Genomic DNA, 24,486 nt, shown 5'->3' with positions numbered 1-24,486 from the left:
GACAAATGGATTTTTCTAAGCTTTTGTTCTTTCATCCACACAATGGGTTGTTACAGTGATAACAAGATGACATACATTGTGTTGAGTTGGAACTCTGTATAGAGTAGTGATTGCTAATAAACCAGCTGGCAGGCAGAAAGGAAAGGAGGAGCTGGACTCTGTTATCTAGAGAGAGGGAGGGGTTGAGGAACCCAGATTTGGGTAATAAAATATATGTCTATAATAAAATCCCAGGAAGAACAGAATTATTCACATTTTCCTCTGTTTTCTAGTTCAGTGACTCTGTAGCCTTCATTTTCAGACACAGCAAGGAAAGGCCTGTGGCATAGATGCCACAATTAGGAGACAGGTGGATTAGCCCAGGTGTTGGGTGATTTGGGCTCATGACCTGGCAGTAAGCTCACTTCTCTATTTCTCCGTTTTCTAAATTTTGCTCACCAGGTGTTTCAAGTGAAGGACGTTTTGCTAGTATATAACACCAAAGGTTTATGGCATCTCGAACCCTAAATGACTGTTTTCCCCAGCTTTCCCTCATTCTCGTCTCGTCTCCTTTCTCTTGTAGAAATCATTATCGCCAGAGCGCAGCCATCACAGGGGCAGAGTCTGGGAAGTGCTATTACACCCTCACCTTTGCCGTCACCTTCCCGCATGCCGAGGATGTCTGCTACCTGGCCTACCACTATCCCTACACATACACCGCTCTCATGGTAACTTCCTCTCTACAGCCTTATGGCGGCCCAACTGAAGGGGCTCTGTGAGGTTTTCCTGGAAACATTCAGGAGACCCTGTCATCCTGGTGGGGACTTCAGCCTTCCAAGGGAGCCAGGGTTTGTTGTCACTAACTTGGTGGCTTTCTGTTTGTCCCTTTTCCTTCCTTGGACAAGAGTTCGAGGCTGAGGTCATGACCAGTGACATTCTGGAGGCCCCAGTGGCGTATAGTGCTCTTCGTCTGCAGGTTGAGTGTGGGAGGTGGAGGGCAGGGGGACATTTCTTAGGGGCTCTATCTTTAAAAAGCCTTCAAATTAAGCAAGGAGAAATGAGATTGGAGTGAGATCATTCCGTTGAAATGGGGTAAAACCATGCAGGTCAGCTGAGATGCAGATTTAAAGGACATAGACGCATTGAGAGGAGTGAAGCAGAGGCTGAGGAGGTGAAGCTTGGAAAAACTCCCTGAGTTCACCTGACAGCTGCTTCCCCATTTCCAGTGGTTCCCACGGCCATGGGCTGGAAGCTGTTAGAAGGATCCAGGGCAGACAAGAAGGGTGGAACAATAAAGCATTGACTCACTGCAAATGAGGGTCACAATCTTTTTATGAGAGGAGGGTAGTGTCAACCTGTCCAAACTCGAAGTCTGCATTCCGATGTCCTATCAGGACCTGCACAGGGCTCATTTGACCAATCTGAGCAAACTGCTTAAACCATGCAGTTTCCTGTCATTTGAAAAAGTTGGCAAACCATCCCTTTCCCCTAGCTATTTCACGGATATCCTGAGGATTAATGAGCTAAAGTATCTCTTTTTATTTATTTATTTATTTATTTATTTATTTGTTTATTGCTATACGCGGGCCTCTCACCGTTGTGGCCTCTCCCGTCGCCGAGCACAGGCTCCAGACGCGCAGGCCCAGCGGCCATGGCTCACGGGCCCAGCCGCTCCGCGGCATGTGGGATCTTCCCGGACCGGGGCACGAACCCGTGTCCCCTGCATCGGCAGGTGGACTCTCAACCACTGCGCCACCAGGGAAAACCCTAAAGTATCTCTTATAAAATACTTTCACCCTCTGCATTAATGCAAAATGTTATTAGCATATTTATAATAATATGTTTGTAAGCAAATGGATATATCACTTAGCCTGAAGGATGAGCATTTTCATTGCGAGTCTGTGATAAGGGGTTGGAAAAGATGATAACCAAGAACATCTTTCCCCTGAGAAGGAATGTTCAAGAATAAATACAATTTTTTCTCCATTGAGAAGGCATACCTTAAACCACTTGGCTAACTGCCTCATAAAAGTACATCTGCCCTTCTCTCCATATGTTGGTTTGCCTAAAGAGAGATTCTTTTTTTTTTTTTTTTTTTACTATTTCCCAGATTGCAAAAGATATACAACTAGTATTATTTGCGTACTGCACTTAGAGATCTCAAGAACTTAATCCAAGAAATGTGCATCACAAGCTTTGCTGTAACAAGGCATGTTTGTTTTAAAACGTGCTCATTGCCTTTAGGGACTTACAACAGGCAAGATTCATGATCCCCTTCAACAGCTGTTCTTATTGTCTGGCCTGTGAAACCCTGCACATGAAAAGTCTACTGGGGAAGGGGATTCCTTTTTGAATGAGGGTTTGCCTTTTCCGTCGGGGGCGGGGGGATGATCCATGGTTCCAGGACAGTATTCTTTACCCTTGTTAGAATATCTTTGACCTCCTGGAGATTCTCAGTGGCAATTAGTATAAAAGTTTAGAATACAAAGGGGCTTGGGGAATTGTCCAATTCACCTTTATCATTTATAGATGCAAAAACTGAAGCCTAGAAATCTCACATTTAGCTAGTGGCCAAGCAGGGAACAGAGTACTGGCCTTTGACATCTATTCCTGTCTGAATAGAAAGTCTGAAACTCCTTCAGCTGGCCTTGACTACATCTGGCTTCTTACTTTGAATTTCAGACTTTGAATCAGCTTGTAGGCACTTAGCAAGGACCCATCAAAGCATCTTGGAATAAAAATGGGATCATGTTTGGGGAACAACACTCTTCTCACCTGAACCACATCCATAGCACCCAGAGTTATAGACAAAAATCTTGGGTTGATGACTTGAACTCAACCATTCGAGGTTATATAATCACACAGTCTGATGATTATATGCACGTATAAAAGTGGGCTGCCATTGCAGTAACTGCTGTATGTCATAGCTTTTGTCTTTGGGACCACTCAGTACTCTTGTCAGACTAAAGCACAAGGTCTAAAGTTTACAATCAACAAATAGTTTAGGAGCCACTGAGGTCAAGTTGGGGATAATTTCATATTGAGGGGGGACAAAAATTCAAGAAAAGAAGACCCCACCATCACTTGATCTCAATGAGAGGAAGAGAGAGGTCTTGTTCATTGATGCTTATTGGCTTGTTACTTTGCCTATTGACTGAACCTCTTCCCACTAGGAAGAGGAGAGTTAATGAGAAAGAGAGACAGGAAAAGGGTAGCTTTTCATTTCTTTTAAATGAGTAGAACAGAATAAGAAAGACGATTTGTTACTTGAAGTAAAAAATATATATACTCAATTTTAGGTTTTACATTTCCAGTAATGGGCTTTGTCTTCTCCAGGTTTAAGACAATAATTGACTCTGTGACTTCTCTTAAAAAACTCTTCCTCCCATCATGAACAAAATAAGTACATTCTGTAATGCACACTAGTCATTTTTATTTTTGGACATGTCCTAAGGAGAAACGGTTTTCTTCCAACAGATCAGTGATAAATGTGAATGATACCCCAAGGACAGAATTAACTGGATGTTACTTGGGGGTTGTGCTGAGGGGTGGAAAATATATTTCTATGTGGAATTCACAGTTTTGTAAATCACTTATAATATGGATTACACTCACTAATTATAGATATTTTTATAGCAGAGGACATGTATTTTGGAGGTTTTTCAACATGAATATAATTTTGCAACCTTAAAAGTTTTATTCTTCTCTTGTAATAAGGGAATTAGTATTTGGATCTTTCAAATTGATGTCTTCCAGATGCTTGCCAGGAACTCTGTTGGATAATTGTCCAAATTATAGTATTAAAATAAAGCTGAAAGAAAGAAATACAATATTATTGTAATTATTGCAAAAGGAGTTCTATTTAATCATCCATCTCAAGGTGTCAGTAACTGCAATGATTGTTAAAGTGTTGTTAGCAATACTTGTTAAAGTACTTGGATTATGTTCTGGATTGCCCCTAGGTAGCCAGGAGTATTGGTTGAAAATGGCGCCCCAAGAGAGTTTCTGATGGACATTTTAGAGAGTGAGAAAATGGGACCTCACTGAGAACTTACAACTGCATGAGTTGGCAAGAGATAAGAAAAGTGATCAGAAGTAGGGTACATGTGTTGGGAGAGCTTAAGGCTTTTGAAGGGTAGAGTAGGGTTTTCACCAGATGCATATACCCACTGTGGTAGATGCTACCACCATCATCTTTAGAGATAAAATGGAGTGTACTGTGGGGAGAGTAAGGGAGGGGAGGGGGAGAGAGGGAGAGAAAAAGAAAGAATTGACAATTAGAATGCCATATTCACAACCTCTTATAAAGGGCTCACGTTTAAAATGTGTCAAGTAGGAAATATCGACTTACATGTGGTGGATCAAAGATGCAATGAGCAAGTCATAAATCAGTGTTGTCACTTTATCAATAGACAGACACCTATCTTTGTATGGGCCAAAAGAAAGAACAGGCACCAGTAAAGGGTCCTGATGTTGAGGAGTTGAACACAAAGAGCCATTCTGGAGGAGCTGAGGTGTGTGTGGATGGTGAAGTCACTGACCACAGGAACCCCTGAATTCCAGGGTTTTGAGCACAATGTAAGAACAAGTTTTGGAGCAGACAGGCCTGGATTTGGGTCTAAGCTCTGTGTTGTCTTGCAGTGTAGTCATGGGCAAGCTATTTAACTTCTTTTAGCCTCAGTTTTCACATCTGTAAAGTTGGAACCATTGAAGTGGTTATTCTACGGGTTATCAAGATTACACGACTTGATACATAACAAGTGTTAGCCAAGTGCCTACAACTAGTAAACAATATTAGGTGGTGACCATTAGAACGCTTATTTTCTCTTTTTTTAAATTAATTTATTTTTATTAATTTATATTTTTGGCTGCATTGGGTCTTTGTTGCTGCGCACAGGCTTTCTCTAGTTGCAGCGAGCGGGGGTTACTCTTCATTGTGGTGCACGGGCTTCTCACTGCGGTAGCTTCTCTTGTTGCAGAGCACAGGCTCTAGGCGTGCAGGCTTCAGTAGTTGTGGCTCGTGGGCTCTAGAGAGCATGCTCAGTAGTTGTAGTGCACACGCTTAGTTGCTCTGCGACATGTGGGATCTTCCCGGACCAGGGATCAAACCCATGTCCCCTGCACTGGCAAGTGGATTATTAACCGCTGCACAACCAGCGAAGTCCCTATTCTCTTTTTTATGATGATGTGTGATTATTTTCTCTGTTGGACGGACTGGAAGATACCCATTCCACAATACATAATAAAATTAAAATTATGTAAAAAAAAATCCCAATAAAGGACCAAAAAGAAATAAATACAAAATCTACTGATGGTTTTCTTAGAGTGGTTGATTATAATTATTTTTTCTTTGCTCTCTTTTCCAAATCATCAGCAATATAACTTGGTTTATTTTTAGTGGAAAAAGGGTATTAAAGTCATTAATCAGCAAATCTGTGAATACACATCTAGAGACTAATCACTTCTCTCAGTCTCAAAGTCAATCTATATAACTTAGGGAGAATGGTATTGGCAGACTGGGGCAGTTTGAGAAAGCTCATTAGAACCTGCTTACAGCATGTTCTCTTTTTATTTAGCTTAAAGGTGTCATTTCTTCTTCTCTTGTGATGAGAAGCCTTCGATTCTCTGATGAGTGTATTTAAGTGACAACTGAGAACTAGGCAGTACGCAAATAAAATAGGCCATCTCCTTAGGGGTGAGCTTTCTTCTGAATTAGGGGGGACAGGGAGTGTAGCAGTTTAGGGGATAACAATGAGAAATGAACGATTTTTGAGTGTATAGTGCTTCCTACTTTTTCAGTAGCCACCAGCAGGGTAACGTGCTGAGGTCAAGTGAAGCCTTTTATGGAAGTTTTAAGGGAGTAGCTGATAAAGCAGAAGGGGCAGAAGACTCCTGCCGAGAGACACCAGTGAGGCTGCAGGCTAAGTTATCAGCTGGATGTCTTTCATGGGCAGGTAGGATTTTGTTTTAAGACAGCCTCTCTGGGGGTTTCCATAATTGCCTTGAACCCATTCCCATTTTTATAAAGAAACCCACCCCTGTGGCTTCCGCAGGGCTGTTATTACGGTTCGTTGTTGGCACACACATTCAGAACCCCTGCTTCTCTCATCCGTGATCCCAACAATATCCAATTAGACATGGCCTTGCTGGACCTGAGATGGGGGTGTTCACCTAAAAATCATCTTCAGGAGAACAATACAAAGGCATTTTCGCAAAAGGCAAACCAACAGAAGTTTATAATAGGTTTACTTCCGGAAGTTGTCTGTGTGACTGGAGCTAGAATAATGCACTAAGCACAGAGGTGTTATGTATTCGTTGGCAGGTGGAATAGTCAAAGGGACAGAGATTTCATTGAGGGGCACAGGGAGATGGCTGCATGAACAATTACAGAAAATGGGCTTAAGCTAAAAGATATTAGGCATTTGTTGAATTGTAATATTAGTAATCATGAAAAATGTCATAATAAAAAGTTAACAAAGAGCTCATAGGAGAAGAAAACTTTCAAACTTTGCTTCCTCCAGCATTGCCCGTTAACGTGACAGTGTTTTAAAGCAGTGGTCCCCAACCTTTTTGGCGCCAGGGACCAGTTTCGTGGAAAACAATTTTTCAATGGGCTGGGGGCGTGGGGATGGTTTTGGGATGATTCAAGCACGTTACATTTATTGTGCACTTTATTTCTATTATTATTAGATTGTAATATATAATGAAATAATTATACAGCTCACCACAATGCTGACAGGAGGTGGAGCTCAGGCTGTAATGCAAGCGATGGGGAGCTGTTTTAATACAGATGAAGCTTCGCTGGCTCGCCCTGCCACTCACCTCCTGCTGTGTGGCCCGGTTCCTAACAGGCCACAGACCGGTAGCGGTCCATGGCCCTGGGGTTGGGGACTCCTGTTTTAAAGGACAATGTACGTGGGCAAAAGATGGTTTTTCTTTCTTTTTTTTACATTTTTCTTTTGTATCTAATTGTGTTTGATGGCTTCTACAGACAAAACTGCTTCCAAGCCTCCTTCCCTTATCTGATTTATAGAATCTAGATTTTATTTTTTTTCAAGATTTGGCAAGAAGAGCTACGGCCTGTTTGTAACTTTTGTGATATCACAGAATGATGGCCAGTACTTTTCTGGAGAAGGGTCTCTATCTCTCCCCCATCTCCCCCACATCTTGTAGCCATAATAAAATGTGAAACAAATAGCTTTGATGGCAAGAACAAAACAAACAAACAAAACAAAACCCCTCAATTCAGCAGAGAGTGTTTCCCAAAGCATATTCTACAACACTCATGATCCTGAGATCTTTAGAGAAAAAGGGTTGAAGAGTCACATAAATTCTTGAAACACTGTTTGCTAGTTTTTCTTCTAAGAGTTCAAAATGTGTATTGGCATGTTAAAGAATCTGAACAGTTCTGCAGCCATGAAAATGTTTTCATTTTCTTTAATTCACCATATTCCAGGTGCCTTGTCTATGAATCTCCACCCCTCTATACCCCAGCACTTAATAACATCCTGAAGATTACATTTTGGGAAATGCTTCAGGAAAGGGTATTGATTTCGTAGTTTGGGGGCCTGGTATCTTGATAGTAATTGTGAGGCAGAGTCTACTCAGTTCAGATTTCAATAATTAATATTGGGAGCAACTTTCACCCAGAAATGTGTGAAAGTGATTAAAATAATTTGATTACGATCACAGAGTATCATCTAAATCCAGGGTGATCTTGCCTCTTTATAAGGGTGCTGGAATTTCCTTTTACCAGCGTGGCTGAGACAGGCCGATATTCTGATGGGATCATTTTCATTCTTGTCCTGTGCCTTCTCTCCTGGGTTGCCAGATGGACACTTCTTCCATCAGCGCTTTAATTACACTGATTTAATATTTATTTTCTTTCTAATATATGAATTTCTTTCATGAGCTTCTTTTAGGAGGATGTTTTTCTATTCCTTAATGGTTTTATTTTTCCTGTTTTTAAAACCATTTTTACTTAAGTCTAATTTCATTCAATTATTGTCAGAAAATGTGGCTTGTATAATATCTGCTTTTAAAAAACTTTCAGTGAATATTCTTTATAGTCCTGCATATGATTAATTTTTGTTATAGTTCCCTGAATGTTTGAGAAAAAAATAAAGGATGCTCTCTGTAAAGACAGCTTGACATATATCTATAAAAAACAATATTGTTCAGATACCCTATATCATTTTTTTTGCAATTGATTTATTCAAGACTGAGGTACTGTTTTAAAGCCTCCCACTCTTAGTACAATTATTTCCCTTTGCCATTTTTGGGCTGTACATTTCAATTCTGTGTTATTTGATTCTTAAGAGTTATGAGTTTTTTATGTTCATTGTGCCCTTTATCGAAATAAGATTTTTAAATCCCATTTAATGCACGTGGTCTTGAATATGACTTTGTCATATATCACTATTGCCAGGCCTGCTTTAATTTATGTTTACTTAACCATTTAGTTTCAATATTTCTCTTTTAAAATATTTTAGTGGAGGCAAACAGAACAAGAAGACAATTTAGGAGTGTTTTTCATACACATCATGGGTCTTTTTTTAATTCTCTTTGAAAGTTCCTTTTATATACAATAGGCAGTGGGATTTTGAAAAAACTAATCTGAAAGTTTTTGTCATTTAATAAGGCTGTTTAACCTATTTATACTCAAGACAATTTTTGGTGTTACTTCTGTCATTTTGGTTTTGTGCTATTTTCCATGCTTCACTGCTTTTCTTTCTTTTTTTCTCTCCCCCTTCCCCCATCCCTCCCTTCTTTCCTTCTTACCTTCCTTCCTTCCTTCTTTCCTTCCTTCCCTTTCTCTCTTTCTTTCTTTCTTTCTCTTTTATGCAACATGGAGTGACCATATTTTCTTTGATTTTTTTTCTACAATGTTTATAATTCTACTAGTGTTTGCCTTTTAGTTCTTAAAAAAAATTTGAACCTACATTTCCTCATCAAAAATAACAGCTAAAATTGAGTGTTTCCTGTATGACAGGCACTTCTCATACACAATAAACTGCTAAATTATAGCAATCATAGAATGACATAGGTAATGCCATTTTATATACATTTTAAAGATGAGAAAACTGAGTTACAAAGAGGTTAAGTACAGAATTCACACGACTCTTCTAGAATCCGCAACCAAACTTGGAACCCAGGCAGCCTGACTCAAGAGCCTGCCGTCCTAGTCATCTTGTTATTCTGCCTTTCCATTTTCCAGAATTAAATAATATTATGTTCATGTAAGTTGAAAAGTTAGTATTTTGTTTTACTTTATTCCTTACTTACACATTTCTTTTTACTTTCGTTTTAGAACCAGATGATGAGATTAACATTTGATAATATGTGTTTTCTCCCTAAAAAATTATTTTTTATGTTTGTATTATGTAGTGACTGTGTTTTCCAATGGTCATTTGGACAAAACTTGTTTAACTGAACTGTCCTTTGATATCATTCTTTAGTTTGATTTGGGGCAGCTGAAATTTGTCTTCAAGTTATTATTGTCAATTAAGACAAGGATGATATGTTTTCTGAGCTCTTGCCTAACTGAGCATGTATGAGCAGAAACTCATGAGCAAAACCTTGGCTGGTTATAGGTTTACTCGATTATAGTCCTCTGTACTTTCAAACTCTAAGCAGGGCCTTTGTGTTTGTGTGTATACCATTAGTTAGCCTCCTTGTCTCCTCAGGGGTGTGAGACTACCACCTAATCTCTAGTGCTGGTGCATCACAACAATGCATGGCATTCATTAGCACTTGACAATCAGAAGACTGAAGTACAAAGGTTTGGTCAGATAAATGGGCCTTAGCTGAATCTCATCTTGAACCTGGGGTAGCCATGATCCTTCTAATTCCTTTTCTTAGTATTGTGTCAAATGCGGGCTCCAAGAAATACCACCAGAACAACCTGTTTCTAACACAGACCTAAGTGTATTGTGTACCTTGGTGTGTTACATAGAATAATGCCCACCGCCCACCCCAAGATGTTCATATTCTAATCCCTGGAACCTGTGAGGATGTTAGTTTATGTGACACAAAGGACTTTGCAGATGTGATTAAGTTAAGCCTCTTGAGATGGGGAGATTATGTTGAACTATTAGACTGGGTCCAATGTAATCACAAGGGTCCTTAGCCATGAACGAGTGAGACAAAAGAGTCAGAGTCAGAGAAGGAGATTTGACCACGGAAGCCAGGGTAGGAGTGATGCGATTGCTGGCTTTGAATGTGGAGGAAGACACCATGGGATAAGGAAAGCAGCTGACCTCCAGAAGCTGGAAAAGGCAAGGAAATGAATTACCTTAGAGAGCCTCCAGAAGGAGCGCAGTCCTGCCAAGACGTTGAGTTTTGCACAGTAAAACCCATTTTGGACTTTTGACCTCTGGAACTGTAATACAATAAACTCGTGTTGTCTTCCTCCACCAAATTTGTGGTAATTTGTTAGAGAAGTGATAGGAAACTAATATATTTGATAAAGGAGAATGTGACAGAATCTTGATAGTGTCTCAAAGGGGGAAGGGCAAAGCTGGAGTATTTATTAAGACTTTAAAGTTTTGTTAAGTTCAGGTATTTTAATGAAGGGGCTTGATTAGCACTGGGTAAAGATCATGATATAATGGTTAAAGATTGGTGGACAGTAAGGCAAGAAACTTGAGGAGAGGGGTTCAAAGGGTCTTGGATCAAGTCATTGATACCTTCTATTGAAGAGTTGATGAGATGTTCCTGAAGAATAATAACTTTATGAAAAATAAATTTATTTGTAATTTCTATTTTCCTGGGCAAGAGTTTACTAGGACATGAAACTTGTGTTGATGCAGACAGGGAATAATAAATTCATATTAATCTAGGAAACAGGCTGTGTGGAGGCAGATGAATTGGGGTCTCAGTTGCAAGGAGGATATGATTCAGGGTCAAATTTTCAGGTATCCCTGAAGCTATAGGAAAGGCCACAGAATCATCTGGTAATCTTTTCTTTCCTTGGAACTTTTTCGTTTTCCTTGTAAGTCAAATGTTTCCATAGAGTACAAGTAGATTTTAGTCTATTCCTACCCAGATGCTAAGATTTTTACTTAACTTAGGAAATTCTTTCTCTTATTTCCCAGTGTATTGGTTTTCTATTGCTGCGGTAACAAATTATCACAAATTTGTTAGCTTAACCAATTAAAAAAATTAACTTACAGCTCTTTTGGTGAGAAGTTCAACATGGATAAAAATTGCTGGGCAAAAATCAAGGTATTGGGGCTGTGTTCCTTCTGGAGGATGGTGGAGGAGAATCTATTTCCTTGCCTTTTCCAGCTTTTAGAGGACACCGCATTCCTCAACTTTTTACCCCTTTACCCCCCAGCATGGCAGACTGAGTCCTTTGCATGTGGTTCTGGTCCTTTGTGGCTGGGGAATGTTCTTTGCTTTTAAGTACTTTTGATTAGATTGGCCCCAACTGGTTAATGCAGGATAATCCCGCCACCTCAAATAGACCTCAGTCTTAAACATATCTGTGAAGTCCCTTTTGCCATGTAAGGTAACATATTGACAGGGTCTGAAGATTAGGGCATGGACATCTTTGGGGGAGCCATTATTCTGCCTAGCACCTCTGTAGTAAATCTTTTTCACACATAAACACTTCCTCTACCTTTTGAAGGCATTACTCCATGTTTCATAAGATATATTATGAATCTTATAAATATTTTCATAGGAGTCATGTTTGTTTCATTTGTCTAGCAGACATGTTATTTGTTCAATAACAAGGTGGGCAGTTTCTCATCGGCCCTCTTAATACCTATTTGAATGTGTTAACACCTATTTGATCTTGAGCTGGAAGGACGATTGTGTGCACTGACGTTCTTGTGTTGGAGAAGGACAGCTTCCCTTTCACTGGTTACTGAAGTCACCGTGTCCCTGTTGTTAGGGTATGCAGTGTGGTTGGGAGGCAGTCTCTTAACATCTTTATGACTAATTCCACTGTTTGGGTTATTGAAAGTGTCTTCAGAGGTCTTAAAGATTGTTGACCAAGAACCCTATTTTCAATGGTTACCCCATTTAGGTATCTTTCTGCGTTTTAAATGAGTGTTTAAATGGGAAGGTAGGGTAGGGCCAATCAATTGCTACCAGTTAGTGGTTCTCTTCGCTTAGCATTCTCCCTGGATCAGTTGCTTTCTATTTTCCTTCAGTATGCTCCTAACTCTCCTTATATTGCTTGATTCTAAAGTAATCTGCACTGCTGAAGCTCTGTCTCATGTTCCCGAGTGTCCTGCATGTACTCTGTCTTCATGGTAACAGCATTCTTTACATGCAACTGTCATGGGAAGGATGTTGTCTGCCCCTGCTCTTTTGCTTTCAGTGCAACTTGAAAACAGATATTCTAGTGTGCAGACACAGGCAGGCATGATGCTTCCTGTTCAGCCTCGCTGAACTTCTTCCGGGGAGTAGGAAGAGCACCCCTTTTAAATCACTTAATGCCCACGGTCAGGCAGATTAGGTTAACAAAAATACTTCTAGGGGCTTCCCTGGTGGCACAGTGGTTGAGAGTCCACCTGCCGATGCAGGGGACATGGGTTCGTGCCCCGGTCCGGGAAGATCCCACATGCCGCGGAGTGGCTAGGCCCGTGAGCCATGGCCGCTGAGCCTGCGCGTCCGGAGTCTGTGCTCCGCAACAGGAGGGGCCGCAACATTGAGAGGCCCACGTGCCGCAAAAAAAAAACCCAAAAACTACTTCTAAACTATAAGGAGTTAGATGAATATAAGCTTTGTTGCTGCTTTCACCTATTGTTATTATCAAAAAATTTTAATATACACTTCTGTTTCATCTCTGCTCCAGACTCACCTTGACATTCTGGAAAAAAGCGTGAACCCCAAGCAGGTCTACTTCCGTCAGGAGGTTCTCTGCCAGACGCTAGGAGGGAATTCATGTCCATTGGTGACCATCACTGCCATGCCCGAGTCTAACAGCGCTGGCCACCTGGAGCAGCTCCGTAAGTAAACAGCAGACCCTCTTCTTTGAAGATTTGGTGGTGAGGGTGGGGGTCTTCAGAGTCTTGGAAGCACTCTGTCCTTGGAGATCAGAAGCTCCATAAAGTGTTGGGGACTGGTCTACCTTTATAGAAACCCAACTCTTCTTGATATGACAAAAGGGTAAATATTCATGTTGCACTGTTATCAAAGGGAGAAAACAATAAATTGCAAATTGTCAGAAAGATGAAATGACTTGTTGGAATTGAGAGCAGTTTACAAGTGACGGTCACTTGTGCTAAAACAGAACCAGGACTGGAAAATTAATCACATTTTGCGACTTCTAATCCAGGGACTTTTCTCACCATGCTCACTCCCGTTATACTACACTCACGGTCAATCAAGGTTAGGAAAGGAAGGCAGTTGAGGGTTGGAGCACTGGCTGAAGAATTCCCTTGATGACTTGGGTTACAGTTTGGATCAGAAGAGCTGACAGTGTGGAGGAGGCTCTAGCCAAGAACTGTAAAACCAAACCAAAACACACAGGCATACACACACACACACAGACACACTCTCACAGACACATGAATGCCCATTTAATATTAGAGTCCTGAGCACAAATGTGATTTGCTTGTAACCAACCAGTCTTTTTCTTTTTTTTAAATATCTTTATTGGGGTAAAATTGCTTTACAATGTTGTGTTAGTTTCTGCTGTATAACAAAGTGAATCAGCTATATGTATACATATATCATCATATACCTTCCCACTTGCATCTCACCCCACCCTCCCTATTCCACCCCTCTAGGTGGTCCCAAAGCACAGAGCTGATCATCCTGTGCTATGCAGCTGGTTCCCACTAGCTATCTATTTTACATTTCGTAGTGTATATATGACAATGCTACTCTCTCACTTTGTCCCAGCTTACCCTTCCCCCTCCTCGTGTCCTCAAGTCCATTCTCTACGTCTGTGTCTTTATTCCTGTCCTGCCCCTAGGTTCATCAGAACCATGGTTTTTTTTTGTTTTGTTTTTTTTTTGATTCCAGATATATGTATTAGCATACGATACTTGTTTTTCTCTTTCTGGCTTACTTCACTCTGTATGACAGACTCTCAGTCCATCCACCTCACTACAAATAGTTCAATTTTGTTTCCTTTTATGGATGAGTAATATTCCATTGTATATATGTACCACATCTTCTTTATCCGTTCGTATGTTGATGGACACTTAGGTTGCTTCCATGTCCTGGCTGTTGTAAATAGTGCTGCAATGAACATTGTGGTACATGTCTCTTTTTGAATTATGGTATTCTCAGGGTATATACCCAGTAGTGGGATTGCTGGATCATATGGTAGTTCTATTTTTAGTTTTTTACGGAACCTCCATACTGTTCTCCACAGTGGCTGTATCAATTTATATTCCTACCAACAGTGCAAGAGGGTTCCCTTTTCTCCACACCCTATCCAGCATTTATTGTTTGTAGATCTTTTGATGATGACCATTCTGACCTGTGTGAGGTGATACCTCATTGTAGTTTTGATTGGCATTTCTCTAATGGTTAGTGATGTTGAGCATCGTTTCATGTGTTTGTTGACAATCTATATATCTTCTTTGGAGAAATGTCTATTTAGGTCTTCTGCCCACTTTTGGATTGGCTTGTTTGTTTTTTGATATTGAGCTGCATGAGCTCCTTATATATTTTGGAGATTAATCCTTTGTCAGTTGCTTCATTTGCAAATATTTTCTCCCATTCTGAGGGTTGTCTTTTCGTCTAGTTTATGGTTTCCTTTGCTGTGCAAAAACTTTTAAGTTTCATTAGGTCCCATTTGTTTATTTTTGTCTTTATTTAAATTTCTCTAGAAGGCAGGTCAAAAAGAATCTTGCTGTGATTTATGTCACACAGTGTTCTACCTATGGAATCATCTAAGAGTTTTACAGTGTCTGGACTTACATTTAGGTCTTTAATCCATTTTGACTTTATTTTTGTATCCGTGTTAGGGAGTGTTCTAATTTCATTCTTTTACAGTTTTCCCAACACCAGTTATTGAAGAGGCTGTCTTTTGTCCATTATATATTCTTGCCTCCTTTATCAAAGATAAGGTGACCATACATGTGTAGGTTTATCTCTGGGATTTCTATCCTGTTCCATTGATCTATATTTCTGTTTTTGTGCCAGTACCATACTGTCTTGATACCTGTAGCTTTGTAGTATAGTCTGAAGTCAGGAAGCCTGATTCCACCAGCTCCGTTTTTCTTTCTCAAGATTGCTTTGGCTATTTGGAGTCTTTTATGTTTCCATACAAATTGTGAAATTTTTTGTTCTTGTTCTCTGAAAAATGCCATTGCTAATCTGATAGGGATTGCATTGAATCTGTAGATTGCTTTGTGTAGTATAGTCTTTTTCACAATGTTGATTCTTCCAATCCAAGAACATGGTATATCTCTCCATCTGTTGGTATCATCTTTAATTTCTTTCATCAGTGTCTTATAGTTTTCTGCATACAGGTCTTTTGTCTCCTTAGGTAGGTTTATTCCTAGGTATTTTATTCTTTTTGTTGCAGTGGTAAATGGGAGTGTTTCCTTAATTTCTCTGTCAGATTTTTCATCATTAGTGTATAGGGATGAGAGAGATTTCTGTGCAGTTATTTTGTATCCTGCTACTTTACCAAATTCATTGATTAGCTCTAGTAGTTTTCTGGTAACATCTTTAGGATTCTCTATGTATAGTATCATGTCATCTGCAAACAGTGACAATTTTACTTCTTCTTTTATGATTTGGATTCCTTTTTTTTTTCTTCTCTGATTGCCATGGCTAAAACTTCCAAAACTAGTTGAATAATAGAGGTGAGAATGGGCAACCTTGTCTTCTTCCTGATTTTAGAGGAAATGGTTTCAGTTTTTCACAATTGAGGACAATGTTGGCTGTGGGATTGTCATATATGGCCTGTATTATGTTGAGGTAGGTTCCCTCTATGCCTACTTTCTGGAGAGCTTTTATCATAAATAGGTGTTGATTTTTGTCAAAAGCTTTTTCTGCATCTATTGAGATGATCACATGGTTGTTATCCTTTAGTGTATTAATATGGTGTATCACATTGATTGATTTGCATATTGAAGAATCCTTGCATTCCTGGGATAAACCCCACTTGATCATGGTGTATGATCCTTTCAATGTGATGTTGGATTCTATTTGCTAGTATTTTGTTGAGGATATTTACATCTATATTCATCAGTGATATTGGCCTGTAGTTTTCTTTTTAGTGACATCTTTGTCCCGTTTTGGTGTCAGGGTGATGGTGGCCTCATAGATGAGTTTGGGGTGTTCCTCCCTCTGCTATATTTTGGAAGAGTTTGAGAAGGATAGGTGTTAATTCTTTTCTCAATGTTTGATAGAATTTGCCTGTGAAGCCTCTGGACCTGTTCTTTTTTTTGTTGGAAAATTTTTAATCCCAGTTTCCATTTCACTGCTTGTGATTGATCTATTTATATTTTCTGTTTCTTCCTGGTTCAGTTGGAAGGTTGTACTTTTCTAAGAATTTGTCCATTTCTTCCAGATTGTCCATTTTATTGGCATATAGTTGCTTGTAGTAATCTCTCATGATCCTTTGTATTTCTGCAGTGTCAGTTGTTCTCCTTTTTCATTTCTAATTCTATTGATTTGAGTCTTCTCCCTTTTTTTCTTGATGAGTCTGGCTAATGGTTTATCAATTTTGTTTATATTCTCAAAGAACCAGCTTTGGGATTTATGGAACTTTGCTGTTGTTTCCTTCATTTCTTTCTCATTTATTTCTGATCTGATCTTTATGATTTCTTTCCTTTTGCTAACTTTGGGGTTGTTTTGTTCTTTCTCTAATTGCTTTAGGTGTAAGGTTAGATTATTCAGATTTTTCTTGTTTCCTGAGGTAGGATTGTATTGCTATAAACTTCCCTCTTAGAACTGCTTTTGCTGCATCCCATAGGTTTTGGGTTGTCATGTTTTCATTGTCGTTTGTTTCTTGGTATTTTTTGATTTCCTCTTTGATTTCTTCAGTAATCTCTTGGTTAATAAGTAGCATACTGTTTAGCCTCCATGTGTCTGTATTTTTTACAGATGTTTTCCTGGAATTGATATCCAGTCTCATAGTGTTGTGTTTGGAAAAGATATTTGCTATGATTTCAGTTTTCTTAAATTTAACAGCGCTTGATTTGTGACCCAAGATATGATCTGTCGTGGAGAATGTTCCATGAGCACTTGAGAAGAATGTGTATTCTGTTGTTTTTGGATAGAATGTCCTATAAATGACAATTAAGTCCATCGTTTTTAATGTATCATTTAAAGCTTGTTTTTTCTTATTTATTTTCATTTTGGATGATCTGTCCATTGGTGAAAGTGGGGTGTTAAAGTCCCTTACTATGATTGTGTTACTGTCAGTGTCCTCTTTTATGGCTGTTAGCGTTTGCCTTATGTGTTGAGGTGCTCCTATGTTGGGTGCATAAATTTTTACAATTGTTAAATCTTCGTCTTGGATTGATCCCTTGATCATTTTGTAGTGTCCTTCTTTGTCTCTTTTAATAGTTTTTATTTTAAACTCTCTTTTGTCTGATATGAGAATTGCTACTCCAGGTTTCTTTTGATTTCCATTTTCATGGAGTATCTTTTTCCATCCCCTCACCTTCAGTCTGTATGTGTCCCTAGCTCTGAAGTGTGTCTCTTGTAGGCAGCATATATATTGGTCTTGTTTTTGTATCAGCCAGTCTGTGTCTTTTGATTGGAGCATTTAATCCTTTTACATTTAAGGTAATTATCGATATGTATGTTAGTATTATGATTTTATTAATTGTTTTGGGTTTGTTTTTGTAGGTCTCTTCCTTCTCTTGTGTTTCCTGCCTAGAGAAGTTCCTTTAGTATTTGTTGTAAACCTGGTTTGGTGGTGCTGAATTCTCCTAACTTTTGCTTGTCTGTAAAGGTTTTAATTTGTCTGTTGAATCTGAATGACATCCTTGCTGGGTAGGATAATCTTGGTTGTAGGTTTTTCCCTTTCATCACTTTAAATATGTCCTGTCACTCCCTTCTGGCTTGCAGAGTTTCTGCTGAAGGATCAGCTGTTAACCTTATGGGGATTCTCTTGTATGTTATTTGTTGCTGTTCCCTTGCTGCTTTTAATATTTTTTCTTTGTATTTAATTTTTGATAGCTTGATTAGTATGTGTCTTGGCGTGTTTCTCCTTGGATTTATCCTGTATAGGACTCTCTGCGCTTCTTGGACTTGGTTGACTATTTCCTTTCCCGTGTTAGGGAAGTTTTCAACTATAATCTCTTCAAATATTTTCTCAGACTCTTTCTTTTTTTGTTGTTTTTCTGGGACCCCTATAATTTGAATGTTGGTGTGTTTAATGTTGTCCCAGAGGTCTCTGAGACTGTCGTCAATTCTTTTCATTCTTTTTTCTTTATTCTGCTCTGCAGTGGCTATTTCCACTATTTTATCTTCCACGTCACTTATCCCTTCTTCTTCCTCAGTTATTCTGCTATTAATTCCTTCTAGAGAATTTTTTATTTCATTTATTGTGTTGTTCATCATTTTTTATTTGCTCTTTAGTTCTAGGTCCTTGTTAAACATTTCTTGTATTTTCCGCATTCTGTTTCCAAGATTTTGTATGCTTTTTACTATCATTACTCTGAATTCTTTTTCAGGTAGGCAGCCTATTTCCTCTTCATTTGTTTGTTCTGGTGGGTTTTTCCCTTGGTCCTTCATCTGCTGCATATTTCCTTGTCTTGTCATTTTGTTTAATTTACTGTGTTTGGGGTCTCCTTTTTGCAGGCTGCAGGGTCTTAGTTTCCGTTGTTTTCTGTGTCTGACCCCAGTGGGTGAGGTTGGTTCAGTGGCTTGTGTAGGCTTCCTGGTGGAGGGGACTGATGCCTGTGTTCTGGTTGGTGGGGCTGGATCTTGTTTTTCTGGTGGGCAGGGCCACATCTTGTGATGTGTTTTGGGGTGTCTGTGAGCTTAGTATGCTTTGCTAATGGCTGGGCTTGTGTTCCTGTCTTGCTAGTTGAGTGTCATGGGGTGTCCAGCACTGTAATTTGCTGGCGTTTGGGTGGAGCTGGGTCTTAGCATTGAGATGGAGATCTCTGGGAGAGCTTTCGTGGATTGATATTTCATGGGGCTGGGATGTGTCTGGTAGTCCAATGTACTGTACTCTGCTCTCCCACCTTAGAGGCTCAGGCCTGACATGAAACCGGAGCACCAAGACCCTGTCAGCCTCACGGCTCGGAAGGAAAGGGAGAAAAAAAGAAAAAAAAATTATTAAAATAAAAAAATAATAAAAATTTAAAAAAGGAGAGAGCAGCCAAACCAATAAACAGATCCACCAATGATAACAAGCGCTGAAAACTATAGTATGATAAACATAAAAACCAGGAACAAATCAGTCATAGACAGCAGACCCCAAGTCTGCCGTTGTTCCCAAAGTCTGCTGCCTCAATTTTGGGATGATTTGTTGTCCATTCAGGTCTTCCACAGATGCAGGGTATATCAAGTTGATGGTGGGGATTTAATCCGCTGCTTCTAAGGCTGCACAGAGAAATTTCCCTTTCTCTTCTTTGTTCACACAGCTCCTGGAGTTCAGCTTTGGTTTTGGCCCAACCTCTGCATGTAGGTCACCCTCAGGCATCTATTCGCACCCGTACAGGATGGGATTAAAACAGCGGCTGACTAGGGGGCTCTGGCTCACTCATGCCTGGGTGAAGGAGGGGTATGATATTTATAATGGTTATGTGGGGCGAGTCTGCGGCAACAGAGGCCAACGTGATGTGGCAACAGAGGCCAGCATGGCGTTGGAGCAGCCTGAGGCACAGTGTGTGTTCTCCTGGGGAAGTTGTCCCTTGATCATGGGACCTTGGCAGTGGCGGACTGCACAGGCTCCTGGCATGGGGGTGGGGGTGTGTGGATAGTGACCTGTGCTTGCACACAGGATTCTTGGTGGCTGCAGCAGCAGTGTTAGAATTTCATGCCCGTCTCTGGGGTCTGAGCTGATAGCCACGGCTTGTGCCCACCTCTGGATCTCATTTAGGTGGTGCTCTGCCTTCTGTGGGCAGACAGGGTAGGAATCCCCTGTCCTTGTGCACCCCGAAACAATGGTCTCTTGCCTCTTAGGCAGTTCCAGGCTTTTTCCTGGACTCCCTCCTGGCTAGCTGTGGCGCACTAGCCCCCTTCAGGCTGTGTTCACCCAGCCAACCACAGTCCTCTCCCTGGGATCTGACCTCCGAAGACTGAGCCTCAGCTCCCAGCCCCCACCCACCCCAGCGGGTGAGCAGACAAGCCTCTCGGACTGGTGAGTGCTGGTCGGCACCAATCTGTGTGGGAATCTCTCCACTTTACTCTCTGAACCCCTGTTGCTTGCTCTCTTCCATGACTCCGAAGCTTCCTCCCACTGCCACCCTCTGTCTCCGCCTGTGAAGGGGCTTCCTAGTGTGTGGAAACTTTTCCTCCTTCTAGCTCTCTCCCAGAGGTGCAGGTCCCGTCCCTATTCTTTTGTTTCTGTTTTTTCTTTTTTTCTTTTGCTCTACCGAGGTACATGAGGATTTTCTTGCCTTTTGTGAAGTCTGAGGTCTTCTGCCAGTGTTCAGTAGGTATTCTGTAGGAGCTGTTCCACATGTAGATGTATTTCTGATGTATTTGTGGGGAGGATGGTGATCTCCGCATCTTACTCCTCCATGTTGAAGGTCCCCCTGCTAGCCACCTTTTAAAGTTGGCTCCTGATATAGTGTTCGACCAAGCAGAATAAGGAATAGATTTCATTAAGGAAAAGTTTGGGAGATGAAAGAAAAGACTGGGGAATAAAGATCTAGCCAATTTATCCAGATGCAGCCTTACCTGATGAAGTGCTAACTGCATTAGGTGAATCTTTGGTGGATAGGAAATGTACTTTCTCACAGTTCATCAGCATATGACAATGAATGCTTAACTATCTGGCTAATCAACAACCGATTATCCCATCTGAATTCATAAGACTTTAAAATGCTTTAATGAATGATATTGGATTTTCTAAAAATTCTCTTATGTGTTTTATGCTTTTGAGAGCAACTTCTGTAACAGTCGCCAAGTCCTTCCCTTGCAAATGAGAAGTTCTTGGAAGTTAGAGACAGTAATCCTTCCAGGGTAACCTTCATAGAACAATAATTTATTTAAGAAAGTAGATCTATGTATGTCTTCATTGTTCAGGCTCAGTTTCTGAATAGGAGCTGAGTGGTACCCAATGTGTAATTATGACATGGAGCTGCCTCTCTTTTTGCATTTTTATTTATGCTGACAATGGTGCTTTTGTTGATACTATAACCACAGAGATCATTCTTACTATAAGGAGAGGACTTGAAACATAGTAAAAGCCCCTAAATAATTTGGCACTCCAAAATAGTTCAGTTAAAAAAAAGAAAAGATATCTCTTAGCACACCTTCATATGAATCAGAGGAGGCTGGTTTCTGTTTATGCTCTAAGATTGGTAATAATAAATGTATACTCTTGATTCTGGTGTGGTGATTCTGGGTGGTGGTGGTGAGATGGCTGGAAGCAGGACCTCGGTTCTTGTCATGTTTAAAGAAATAATTCAGTAAAGAGACCAAGATTGTGAAACAGATAAAGCATTTATTAGAAGCAAACCACTCGCGGAGTGAGTTGCTCCCAATAAAGGTGACTTAGATTGCTTATATGGGAGCAGTCTTCTGGGTTTGTCTCTGGCCAACCATCTTGCTTGTGCCCATATTTGCCCTGACTCAGGGTCCTTCCTGGTGGCATACACATCTCTCAGCCAAGATGGATTCCAGCATGAAGGTTTCTGGGGGGTTTGACAGGAGATGTTGTGGACTGGTGTTTCTTTCTCCCTTTGACCCCTTCGCTAGACTGAGGACCTTCTCTGTGCATGTGCAGGCTGGGATATCCCCTTGACCACAAGAATGAAAAAAATGTGGTCGATTTGTCTTTCACCCAATCAAGACCTGATGCTCCTGCTAGTATCTTATCTCGAAGTTTCAACCGGCGACTGGTTGCAGCTGCTCAGCCTGGGGCCCACCTATCTTCTACCTCCCTCTAATGCATCATTACAGTGTTCTGTCTTAAATGTGTACCAACATGTCAGCAGTTGTTCATCTCAAGATGGGCAGGCATGGAGAGGACCCAGATAGTGGTGAAATGAATGCTGTTCATTTTCTTTTTGGCATAATTGACTTGCAAGTGACAATCGTTGAGCTGAATCCTGAGGAGAAAAGACTAATGAGGGATGTCATTATAGGTGTGTCAGCTGTACAGTTGCACAGGTCCCATGCTTAGAAGGGCCTTGAACTTCGTTTAATGTTCTTCTGTCACCAACTTGAAAATCTTAAAAGTTTTGAAGGAGGGGCTTTGCATTTTCATTTTGCAATGGGCCCTCACATTGAGTAGCCGGTCCTGGGACTAATCTAAGGTCTTGTAGCTAAAAAGTGAAAAGGCTAGTGCCCTTCCCATGCTGCTATCCTTTACTTCTAAGTATATACGAAGAGTTCCAACCTATTTTGCACGTACTCTGAAAGTCTTATGTGTTATCGGTTATGTAGCTGATTGGTATCTTTCATAATGGGGCTGAATTCAGGACTCTCCATTTTTACAAATGAGGTAAGTGGGGCTCAGGGAGGTTAAATACCACAGTCAGTGGTGGTGCCTGATTTCTGATTTTCTTTTTCTGATTCCTGGGTCCATACACACAAGAAATGTGCTCATGCAGTCATCAGAACAGGTATTCAGCATCACTATTCAGGCTCCTCTGTGATCCAGAACTTCCTCTCCTCCCTGTTCTATGTCCTCACACTATTGCAAGCTAGCTTAGTTGTTAAAGCAACTCACACTAAATTGACCACAAATGAATGTATTACCCACTTCTTGCTCACAGTGAATTTTATTTTCCTCTCCTAACCCAAAGGAGGCATTTTCATGGTGGATGTTTCAGACACTGTGGCAGGAAGGAAAGTGGGAGGGAAGATTCAGAACCTCCAGACCCCTCAGATCCCAGCACAGAGCTGCGATTGCATGTCTTGGCCCTCAGTGCTGGGAACATAGTCCCAGACGGGCTGCAGAATCAAAAATTTGTTTAGCAGGTTTCAGTACATACCTGAACCCAGGCCATTGCTGTGTTTCTTAAAAATAAATAAATAAATGAATAAAAATTAAAAAAACCACACAATATGAACATCACCTACCCTCCAAAATGCAATTAAACATGCCTATAAATCAGAAATAAACCACTTAACTTTCTTCGAACCGCAAAATATGACGCATTGTTTTAGGACAAGAAAATAGCAAATGAGCCAGCAGCTCAAGACTCTCCTGCCTCCAAGCTTCCCTGCAGGTGAACTTCAATTGTCTTACCCACTTCCTCCCTCCCAGGGACCAGGCCAGCTTCAGTTTGCAGTTGTATTTAGCTGTGATTTGGCTAGTTTCCGACTCAGTGGCTGCCACTCACCTCTCATAAGGAGGTTTTGTTCACTAAAAGACTTTCTTTCCACTGTGCAGGATTATCGCTTCAGTTTTATTTTAGAACCCCAGGAGATAAGAGCATGGCTACGGGGCCCTGGGAGAAAGCCCCTGCTGGAGACTGATTTCCCAGTGGTCTGGCCTAAAGTCTGACCAGGGGATTGTTCAGAACAGTTTATTGATTACTTTTAGTCCTTCCTAGGGTCTGGGCTCCAGAGAGTCTCCTGGAAGGATTCATTTGGTTTGATTTATTCTTCAAAAGCATTTGTAAAAAAAGATATTTTCCTGGAAACATTTAGCCTTACCTTCTTGATAAATATATTTCCGGTTCAGTAGTACCCAGATTTGCCTGGCGTAGGCTTTATTGGTCTCCCGGGAATTGAGGGCAGGTGCCTTCTCACAATGGTCCTAAGAGAGAAGGAGCACTTTACACTTGGAGATCTGAGCCCTCAGAGCCAAAATGCTGGCAGGTCACCAAGAGCAGAGTCACTTTCTGCCCTTTTCAGTGGGACAGTGAAAAGGGAATTTCTCTGAGAGATTGTCATTGATGCCATAATGGAAGAAACATGATAAAAGGGAGCTGTTACCAAAGGATAAATGGCTCATCCTAGCATCAGAGACTCTCAGTGGATGAGGCATTGAGGAATTAGAAAGTCCAGGCCCTTCTTAACCGGTAGGATTCCAGAGGTCAAAGGAACCCTGTTGAAGTTTGCAGAGCAGAGAGTAAGTGAGGAGTGAATAGAATCCAGGAAGATGGGATACAGGCTCCAACAGGTTGGAATAGAAGGCAACGGATGAGCAGGTCTGGGGGTAGGTTTGGTAGGCAAGATCCATCCAGGATGTGGATTCTAGTGCTTTGTGAGACTGCTCTCCATTGGTTAATGGTGTTCTGGCATCATTGCACTTAGCCTAGTTAAATCCTTTCACACATCGTATGTCAAGAGGTACTTTGATTAGCAGAGCCTTTGAATATGCAACTTCCAAGTAAAGAATTGAGAAGTCATATTTTCTTTAGTTTGTGTACTCTTCAGGAACGGTGTATGTTTGTGTGTGTGTGTGTGTGTGTGTGTGTGTATGCACGTGTGTGCTTTTTG

At 40.7% G+C, this 24,486-nt stretch overlaps 1 protein-coding gene across 1 annotated transcript in view; it reads left to right on the top strand.

Moving 5' to 3' along the window:
• AGBL1 (AGBL carboxypeptidase 1) overlaps nucleotides 1-24,486 on the top strand; it is a gene marked incomplete at its 5' end in the record, with an annotated part of 707,101 nt that overhangs the window by 133,917 nt on the left and 548,698 nt on the right. The window contains 2 exons of the mRNA XM_060002674.1: nucleotides 563-707; nucleotides 12,788-12,941. Coding sequence (XP_059858657.1) covers nucleotides 563-707; nucleotides 12,788-12,941 — 299 coding nt within the window. The remainder of the gene's footprint in view (nucleotides 1-562; nucleotides 708-12,787; nucleotides 12,942-24,486) is intronic.

The sequence above is a fragment of the Delphinus delphis genome, chromosome 2 (assembly GCF_949987515.2).
Source record: "Delphinus delphis chromosome 2, mDelDel1.2, whole genome shotgun sequence".
NCBI lineage: Eukaryota > Metazoa > Chordata > Mammalia > Artiodactyla > Delphinidae > Delphinus > Delphinus delphis.
The sequence above is the reverse complement of the archived record's forward strand: the minus strand, read 5'-3'. Positions and strand labels throughout refer to the sequence as shown.